Source organism: Acipenser ruthenus, chromosome 9, assembly GCF_902713425.1.
Source record: "Acipenser ruthenus chromosome 9, fAciRut3.2 maternal haplotype, whole genome shotgun sequence".
In the NCBI taxonomy this organism is placed as follows: Eukaryota; Metazoa; Chordata; class Actinopteri; order Acipenseriformes; family Acipenseridae; genus Acipenser; species Acipenser ruthenus.
The window spans coordinates 1,329,085-1,339,404 of NC_081197.1; the positions used below are offsets into that span (position 1 = coordinate 1,329,085).

The following is a 10,320-nucleotide window of genomic DNA, read 5'->3' on the forward strand; positions in this document are numbered from 1 at the left end:
TTCATTGACAAATGTACAATTAATCATCTCCATTGGGGGGGGTTTATGATTTGTCAAATATTGGTTTCTTTTAGTAGATAAGCTTGGAACACAAAAACCAGCTTGGGTCTTCCATAGGCCTCCCAAAATGCATTCCTACTGTGTGTATTAACAGCCTGTTCCCATCAACCCTACCCGAACAAAAACCTGTACTTTTCTGATTACGATGACCTCGGGCCTCGAGTTATCGCTATTAGACATGCACATTTTAAACAGTTACTTGTGAAGCTTATGGTTTCCACAATTCAAAGATTACTGTACTGTGCATCCCCACTTTAATCTGATATTACCCTCCAGATGTGGGTAATTGAAAATGCTGTGGAGCGCTCTTCAGATTCTGCACATAAAGAGGTTTCCTACATACTTGAACTACAATTTGCAGGCTGACCCCCAATTTTCCAAGGTCAAACCTCAGGACCTAGCTCACCTAGAGAACTAGATTTCCCGAGATTAGCTGGTTTCATACGAACCTCGTTAACCTCAATTTTTTTTTCATAATATTTCTTAAAAATCAGTTTGAAGTGGAATCGCACAATACTTTCGTTTTACATTTTCCACACAAAATAAACATGTTGGGATCATACTCTAATATACTCATATTAGAGTCTTAGCTATTCTAAGATTTTATGAAAATCAAAATGTTTTCTTCCCCTCCACTTTTCAACACCTGTGCTTATAGCCTAGACACCTTGGGAAGACATTGGGTTTTCTGATGAAATGCACACTTTGCAGAAGAACATTTTATTGCTGAATACAATTGTATGTTGATAGAGTAGGAGGCTTACTGCATAGAGTATGAGCACTGCAAATGCAGTTGCAGCTATTCTTACACTGAGGGTGGTGCTATCAAAAGAAGTTGCCTGTCATGGTACAGTACCACACAGATGCAAGGCTGTAAGCAAGGTCTTTCATCTCCCTGTGTTGGGAGCATCAGGTTTCTCCAGGGGCTCAGCAGAGGGCTGGAGAACTTACTTTTTGTCATTTTATAAACCTCATTTACAAAAGGACCAGATTGCACAACATTCCATCTGCTCAGAGTGAAGGTATCTTCATTTGAATTGCATGTGGTTCCAATCAAAATTAAGCAAGCTCTAAACTTCTTAAGGAGTCTAATCACGATGATTCCCTTTTCATGTCCTTATTTATTCCATTAAAGCAATTTACAAATGAAAGACAGATGCTTCCACATCAACTGTAGGTCTGGGTTTGAATGAAAGCAAAAAATAAATAAAAATAAAAAATGACCAGCCACAACGATAGAAGGGAGATTTACAGGAAACCTTTGGTTATTGACAGAGCGTGCCCCACTTAACCCAGTTTCGTTCGACGCTATATTAGGAAGGTTATACAAAGTCATGGTCTATATATTACAGATCTCATAATCTACAGCGGTGATCTCTGTATTTTTAGTTGAGTGAACATGTAGTTGTGGAATGTAGATTTAAACTGGCTCTGCATGCAATATTTCGTTTAGTTCCCTTTACTCTCCCTCTTTATATTGCAATTGGCTTGTGAAGAGAACACAATTTATAATTAACATTCTCATAGTTTTTTTTAGCACATCTAGCACATGTGCCAGTATGGACGTTGTGAATTCTAAAAACATCCAAGCTTCTTGCAGTACATGCACCCGAAAGAAAAAGAAACACACATGCATAAATAAATCAATACGAATGAACGAATCAGCCAGAACATGCTGTATGAGACAGGGTTCAAATATAAACCCCTCTGTAACACTGCAGCATTTTGAAAACGGCGAGTCTGAAGCACCCACTAAATAAATAACTGTGCAAGTCCTTGTGATTCTTCTTGAGGCATACAGTAGCTGCTGTATTTCTATTCCCAGCCTGGAGATTTTTTCTTAGAATATTATACATAGTGCTCATGGAAACAAAAATAAAGCTGAGTTAAGAGAATGTGGTTAAAGTGCTGATGCACTGACATGAAAAGGTTATTCAGACTTTTACCAGACGTGTTTTTAATTAAACCTGAAAATTCTTATGTTATCCTTAGTGCAAGGATGGAAATAAGACTCCTATTGCATAGCAGGTTCACCCATTCCAGGTTTTACTGCAAGCTTGATTAGCCACAGTGTATAGTAACAGGCTTGGATGTGTCTTATTAAACTCATAGTAAAACCAGGAATGGATCAAACTGCTCTGCAATGGGTCTCATTTCCATCCCAGTACTGGTCCAGAGATTTAAAAAGTTGAAACAATGTTGAAGTTGACTCCTTTTATTTGACTGTACCAAACGCCATTATAAAATAATTTTATAATTAACAATGAGAAGTACTTCTCATGACAGAGAAACGTGGAGATGCACAGCATTGCAGCAACAACCCAAAATATATATATATATATATACATATATATATACACACATATACATATACATACATATATACATATATACACACATATACATATATATATACACACATATACATATACATACATATATACATATATACACACATATACATATATATATACACACACACACACACATATACATATATACATATATATATATATAGATAGATAATATTTTTTCTTTATATGGTTTTGTATCCCCTTAAGAGACAGCATGTCTATATTAATTCCAACAACATAGCATCAAGGATTCCATAGTTGCTTTACTCTACCCTATTTTAGGCCTCCAGCGTGTCAGTCTTAAAATGCCAACAGCATTGAGTATGATAGCTGTGACCCATTTAATAGCCAAAGCAGAGTGGGTAAAGCTGCCCAGCTGGTCTAAGGCATCTCATAGACAACTAAACAAAATAAATACTTATTTGTATTATTATTTATTTTTTTATTTATTTATATACACACACACACACACACAAGCTTTCAATGAACTCTGAATACAAGGACAAAGGGCTGGGTGTTAGGTTAAAAGGTACAGTCAAAATGCAACAAAACATGTTCAGCACAAACACAGTTTTTTTTTTTTTTTTTTAAGTTGTACTGTGCATAGTGATAAAAACTGAAATGCTCACATTTTATTTGATTGGTCGAAAAGGCTGGACAGCTATGCATACTATATTGTATAGGCATGCACCTTACAGTGATATCTCAGTAAAATCAGCATCAAACCACTAAAAGCTGTTGAATGTTTTAACTTTGTTTTCTCTGAGGAAACGCTGCAGCAGCAGCTCTCTCTGGTTCTGTAGCTATTTTAAAAGACAAACTTATTTTTTATTTATGGCTTCCAGTAATCATGTCATATATAAATAACAAACTGGCGATGCTTTCCCAAGTTAGATTACATCTGTTTACCACTGCATGTGGACTGCTTGTACTCTATATAAGAATAATAGATATCATCACAAAGCTTGCTACTCAGTGATACATTCACATATCCAGAGAAAAATCTCATCAGCACTCGGGAACAAACGACTTGCAAAAAAATAAGATAGTTAAAATATGTAGGCCAAACACAGTTCACTTGAAGTCGATAAACAGGGGTGTGCAATTTATTTAAAATAAATAAATAAATAAAGAATTATTGTCCATGGGACAAAATGCTAGCAAAATCCACTTGCCCTGAAAAATCTACTTGCTCCCTCACCATCCCACAACACACAACACACGCACAAATAGAAAATCACTTTGAGGATTTTGCTTTTATTAAAGATTGAACACAATCAATTAGTGATTATTTGATTTCCTGAATGAAAAATGACTATTAAAGAAAACGTAATTCAGTCCAAACAAAACCGAGCCCATCTACTTTTTGTGCATGACACAAACAAAAATATTAATTAAACTAAAATGATTCAAACTACGTCAGACTTTTAGGTAGGAGATCATTAAATTACACTTATGGAGACAATTCTGAAGAAAAATGAACTTGAGTACATTTTAAAACATACTTTTTTACATTCAAACTAAGAAATGGTAGAGTATATTTCACCATAGAGTGAAAACGTTATTGATAATAACCTTCAGTACCTGAAGGTCATGTTATGCTAAACAGGTGGAATGGGTTAAAGGATTGCTTTCTAAACTACATTACCCAGAAGCACAGCGATGACGCTTGTTGAATACGTTTTAGTTTCCTATATGGCCATTGGATAAAGAGAAATCATTTTGTTTTGTGGGCGTTTCAGTGGGAGACCGAGGGTACTCTGCGAAGAGTCGAGTCAGAATTCAGAGAAGGTAGCATAACATTGCTAAACCATTACGTGTAAAACAGTCTAAAGGTTTTTGTAATTTTTATTATGTTAAATGCTATTCCTAGAGCTGGTGGTCAAACTTTACTGGGCTCCTACTGCAGACAAAGCTTTTCATTGCTGGTGTGTTTTTTTTTTTCTTTTTTATTTATATTTTGTGGGTGTGGGCACATTAGCCTCCCCTGGAAGACCCAGGCTAGCCCTGCAGGTGTCCGCTTTGAGCTGACTTGTGCCTGGCCATTAGGGTCTGCTGTAGTGCTGTGAGGAGGAGGCATCCTTGATGATTCAGCCTGCCCTACCTGCAGTGAACCTGATTGTTCCTAAATGATAAAGAGAATATGTTTTCTGTATTGGTGGACACATACTTTTCCCATCAGTATAGCCTATTGTGATACATATCATATCGTGACACGGAGACCTAAGTGTTTATCGGATGAGATCAAGGTATTGCAAGTGACTCTGCAGCAGCAGTTGTGATGCATACTGTAGTTCACCCCCTAGTCTCTGTAAGTCGCTTTGGATAAAAGCATCTGCTAAATGACTGATAATAATAATAATAATAATAATAATAATAATAATAATAATAATAATAAATGTGTATATTTAGAACACAGCTTAACCAGCGCTGCTTGTATAGAAGTGTAAAATGTAACTTGAACTCTGCTCCTCTGGAACTCTGAACCCTGGGGTAGCAAGGCAGCAAAGAGGCTGCAGTATGGGAGATCTGCTTTGATAACCTGGCACCAGATAACTGGAGCAAATTACCTTATCAAAACAGCTGCCAACTGTGAACAACAGTAACATGCCACTGCTCACCTACTTCAAATGACCTTGACCGATGGGTTGTGGGTTCAATCCCAGATGGAGGACACTGCTGCTGTACCCTTGAGCAAGGTACTTTACCTAGATTGCTCCAGTAATTGTATGTAAAAATAATGTGTAAAAAAAAATAATGTAATTGTATGTTAAAATAATGTGAGATCTTGTAACAATTGTAAGTCGCCCTGGATAAGGCCGTCTGCTAATAAATAATAATAATAATAATAATAATAATAATAATAATAATAATAATAATAATAAATGTAGAATAGTGTGTGTGTGACAACTAAACAGAAAGGTAATTGTCCAGGCAGCCCATTAGGAAAGGCTCTAGTTACACATGTTTCAGCCACTGAGGTTACAGTACCTTTGGGTTTGATTTCCCACTGTGGGCAATCATCCCGTGTAACATACTGTGGGGGGGGTCAATTTGCATGCGGTTTGACCATACAGTAGGGCAGAATATGCTAGAACACCGAGTCGACTGTCACATTGTCTTATTTACTGGAAAACAGCTAACCGCATAAATAACTAAATAACATAACAAAGACTGCAGATTTGCATATCAGATAAATGAATGCGATTAAATGTTTATCAAAACACGACTGCTCCCACGTCACAACACTAAACACGTTAGAGCTCCACACCCAACACGACGTCTGATTGACTGTTTACTCACCCTGGCGACTGCAGGAATGGGAGGAGCCTTTCTTTACAGCGTCCCGAGCTAGCTAAAGAAAGCTGACGTTTCTCAACAGTGCGAGTATCCAGTTGCTGTTGTCTCAACAGTGAAACAGCAAGTTCCACCAGTCGACGAGGTGTGTCTTTGCAAACGAGAAGTTCTCTTAAAATAATGATGTATCATTAATACAGTACGAGGTTTCACTAGCACCTGTGTACGACTTTCTCTCCTACCTTGGCAGCGTCACAACAAATACACAGCACCGTATTAATACAATTATAAAGCTTTTGAATGATAGCACTAGTTTAATAAAGTAGTATTATTTATGCCAGGCAAACACAGTGTAGGCTTGCTCCTGTCTGTACTGATGCCAAGGTACCATACCGGGTACCTGGTCGGGTAGCTCAGGTCATGGAGCAGCATCCAACAATGACAGATACGGTATAAGCAAGAGCAATCTGACAGCCAAAGTACCTAGAAAGTATACTCAACGTGGTTGTTTTGTAAGCGAGAATCCACAGATAGTTTGGGAGATGTGTTGTCCTACCTTTTCCTCCTGTGCAGCATGCACGGTGTAGTGGCTGGGCCCGGCCCATGACCCGTACCGATAATATGCCAAGCCGCTCCCGAACACCAGAGACCCCAGCAACCCAGGTCCGACTGCTCGGCGGACCCCAGCGCGTTTAAAACCTGTAAATCTACCAAAACCTCTCCTCAAACTCATGCAAACTCTTCCCCAGGTAGCCATCTTCGCGGAAGTGTCAAACCGTCTTCTCGCGAGAATGGGAGTTTGAAAGAAAAAAAAAATTAACACCCGTTCCGTGAGTTGGTTTGGCTCAGAACTTGCGTCTAAGGATAGTAGGTAGGGTAGAACATTTCTGACCTTTGCCAAGGTACATGTATGATATAACAGACACTTTGCACATTACAGCTACATATTTAGATGCATTTTTTTTTTTTTTTTGCAGTCCAATTCACGTCTCAATATAAGGCTAATACAGCGCACTAATCCTAGTGGTCTTAGATTTATTTGGCATGGAACCGATCCACATAGCAGGTCTAATAAAACGTACTGTTGCAATGTACAGGAATGTAGTTTAGATATTGAAGTACTTAAAACTATTTTTCTGCATATATTTATCAATGTATTTCATTATTGTGTGTTTCAGATTGAAAAGACATGCCCCCGACTCCATTGACAGGTCTTACTGTACAGCATTACGACAATCCGTACGGCATACGATCTGTGGGATACAGATGAGTTGCATTCAGTGCCTGGGGTATTTTACAGTCCTCTGCAGCCGTCTTCTTCCCTATCTGTCACTATGAATACAGCCTTTTTTTTTTGCATTGCTTTACATGAGGAAAAACGGCATCTTTGTATGAGGCTGTCATGCATTCCGTTTGTCCCCGTGCATGAAAGGGTTAAACCGAGTTGTACACATGTTTATTGGAGAATATGATTCTGGGGCATTACAAAAACACTGTGTGTTCCAGAGCAATAAATGAGAGAGCGTGCCAATAACATTAGAACAGTATCTGTAAAGATTATCACAGCTTTAATTTTAGGCAGGGATATTTTATTGTACATGGTGTTTATACTGAAGCCATTCTTCCAAGCTGAATTAGTGCTGTGAACATTAACACTGCAGAAAAATGAAAACTGACATGCATTTGAGATTTATAAAGTACAATAACTGGCCTTTTACAAACTGTTTTCAGTCAGCTTGCATAATATGTCTGACAGCTAGAGCTCACTGCTCTCCTTTTCCACCAGCGTGTTTAGATTGTTTTATTGTTTCAATCTGTTCCAGATTTTTATATATATATATATATATATATATATATATATATATATGACAGTGGGTGGAACCTTGCCATCATTGTTAGAGTTGATTTATTAGCAGTATTCTTGGCCTATACAAAATCAGCAGCCCAATAAAAGCTGATATCTACTGTTCGGTGTGGTGCATTTGGCATCTCTTAATATATTGGGGGCTTGTTTTTTCTTTGTGGGGAATAGGTTTAGATATTCTGTGTACACGTGTTAGCCCAGATAACCTCAGTACTTTGATGGTGATTTCTTCCATGGATTGCAAGGGGCTGTGGAATAAGTGTTGAGTTTGTTCCAGGAATGATTCTCAGAATTCCTGCCAGAACATTCCAAGAGCATCTCAAAACTTCTGCAACATCATTTCACCACTGAAGTCAGTCAGTGCTGGAAATCTGAAATACGAAAGTATCAAAGAATAAGCTTGCATCCTTTTAAGGACTGTTCTAAGAAATGTTTTGTTATGTGAGTTTTTATATAGTTTTCTGTGCTATTATGAATTTAACACAATATATATATATATGTGTGTGTGTGTCAGTGGAGACTTCTGACATGCTTTGAATCTAGTTTGAATGAAAATTAAACAGTATTCCATTTTCTTTACATATGAATCATATTTTTACGAGAATATTAAACAGAACTAAATTGATTCACATGTCAGTATTTAAACTGCACTGCAGGTTTGCTGCAGAACTGACTGCATGATTAGATTTGAGTTCTGGATTAGTTGCACAACCACATATCCATTTCTCTTTCAGTATCCCTTGATCATTTACAGTTACGTCCAGCCTGATGCAGTCGGTACTACTGCATTCATACACTTTCACTGTGGTTTGTAAAAAAAGGTTTATTTCAATCGGGGGAGATTTCAAATCAAGCATCTGCTGTCCTTGGCCTTCCTTGCTGTTTTTATTGTAATTCTCATAATTCTGACCTGGTCATATATATATATATATATATATACACTTGATACTATGAATATGATAATGAAACTACTGGATTTAACACAAATAGATTACATTTTGATGAGGGGATTATAAAGCTGTGAAGAGAGAAGTTATGTAATAACACAAAAGAAAAAATAAACTTATGATTATTTAATACAACAGCCCCCTTTTCACCTCAACCCTATAGGGTATGCTGCGAGCTCAAAACAATGATCCATAATAAAAACAAACCCTCAACCAAAGCATTTGATTGTAATTTCCCTCTAATAACCCAGTCTGCGGGACTCAAGGCAACACATTTTAATTCATGTATTTCTTTGCACTTCAAATCCCTGTGTCCCTTTCCTGTGAGTGATGTTTCCACAGAGACCGGGCAGCTAATGGGCTTGTGTATTCATTTGTTTCCACGGACACCAAGGTATTGATCTGCTGGATCAATTGAGTGACAGCTGCTCAGATGCTACACAGCAATTTATAAAACGCCGTGTCTTACAATGTTCTGCAAAGGGCTCAACAGGTGACAGTTGCAGCCACAGATTAGCAACGTGTTTTATTGTGCTTATTTGAACCCGTCTTCCTCTGGAGTCGTCTCCCTCCCTGCTTAGGGAATGACCTGCTTCCGATAATGCAGGCACTCTGGATGCATCTCCGTAACCAATCCATCATGTGTACAGAACGAGGTGTGTGGATGCAAAGGGCTGGGAAATACAGCAGTCAGAGGTTAAAGAGGTACTTGTATAGTATTATATCAATCACATGTATTTCTTACCTGTTTGATATCTTACTGTGTGTGCTCTGTATGATTATCTCTCGTTGTTTCTCCTTCGATCGGTATTTGCCAGGCTTACTAACTATTCTCTCAGAAATTGCATCTGATTTTCTGAAGTGCAATGCTCAGTATATTACAGCAGCGTTGCACTTTGCACTGAAGCTATTATTAATTTATTATTTATTTCTTAGCTGATGCCCTTATCCAGGGCGACTTACAATTTTTCTTTTACAAGATACCACATTATTTTTACATACAATTACCCATTTATACAGTTGGGTTTTTACTGGAGCAATCTAGGTAAAGTACCTTGCTCAAGGGTACAGCAGCAGTGTCCCCCACCAGGGATTGAACCCACGACACTCCGGTCAAGAGTCCACAGCCCTAACCACTACTCCACACTGCTGAAGCTAATCAGTAAAGCATCTGCAGCACTGGTCTGCTTCCACACCTCACTTCAAAAAGACCTGCCCTAGAAATGTCTTTTTAGGAAGTGATGGCAGATAATAAGCTCCACACAAACATAACAATTTAGAATTATACAGAACACACACACACACACACACACACATCCTTGGAAATGTACCAGGTAAGGTCAGGGTAGGTTATACAAAGTAGCCCTTTAAGGGATTCAAGTTTGAACCCAGTGATATATAAAAACAAGTACAATCACAAGCATCATGTATAAGAACAGTTTGCTGAACAGCACCACCAACAATGTTAGCGAGACACTGCTGATGAGCATTGCAAAGGTGGCACTGCCCCTTTAAATTATAGTGTGGACGATAAATACAGTATAAACACTTGAGTGGGAGCTGTAGGGTCCCAGTCTGTTTGAGGAGAGGGAGTGGGGTAGTATTGCTAATCAATAATCAATCATGCTATTAACTAATAAAGCCACCACTCCATTTCTTTTTTCTCCACCAGACATCGATGACACATTGATGGAACAGACTGAGTACAGCAGATGAACTGATAAGAAACCAGTCAAGGTTGTATCAAGCTTAGCAGAAAACCCATTGCAAACAAATGGTACCCAACCCCCTATGTATG

The 10,320-nt window shown here is 38.1% G+C and overlaps 1 protein-coding gene across 2 annotated transcripts in view; it reads right to left on the bottom strand.

Moving 5' to 3' along the window:
* LOC131738018 (calcium uptake protein 2, mitochondrial-like) overlaps positions 1–6,559 on the bottom strand; it is an 83,146-nt gene extending 76,587 nt beyond the window's left edge. Inside the window, exon 1 of one of the 2 annotated variants that reach the window (XM_059030641.1) lies at positions 6,268–6,559. In XM_059030641.1, coding sequence (XP_058886624.1) covers positions 6,268–6,468 — 201 coding nt within the window. In that variant the 5' untranslated portion in view covers positions 6,469–6,559. The remainder of the gene's footprint in view (positions 1–6,267) is intronic. The other variant, XM_059030642.1, reaches the window with a different exon arrangement.
* Positions 6,560–10,320: the final 3,761 nt, after the last annotated feature.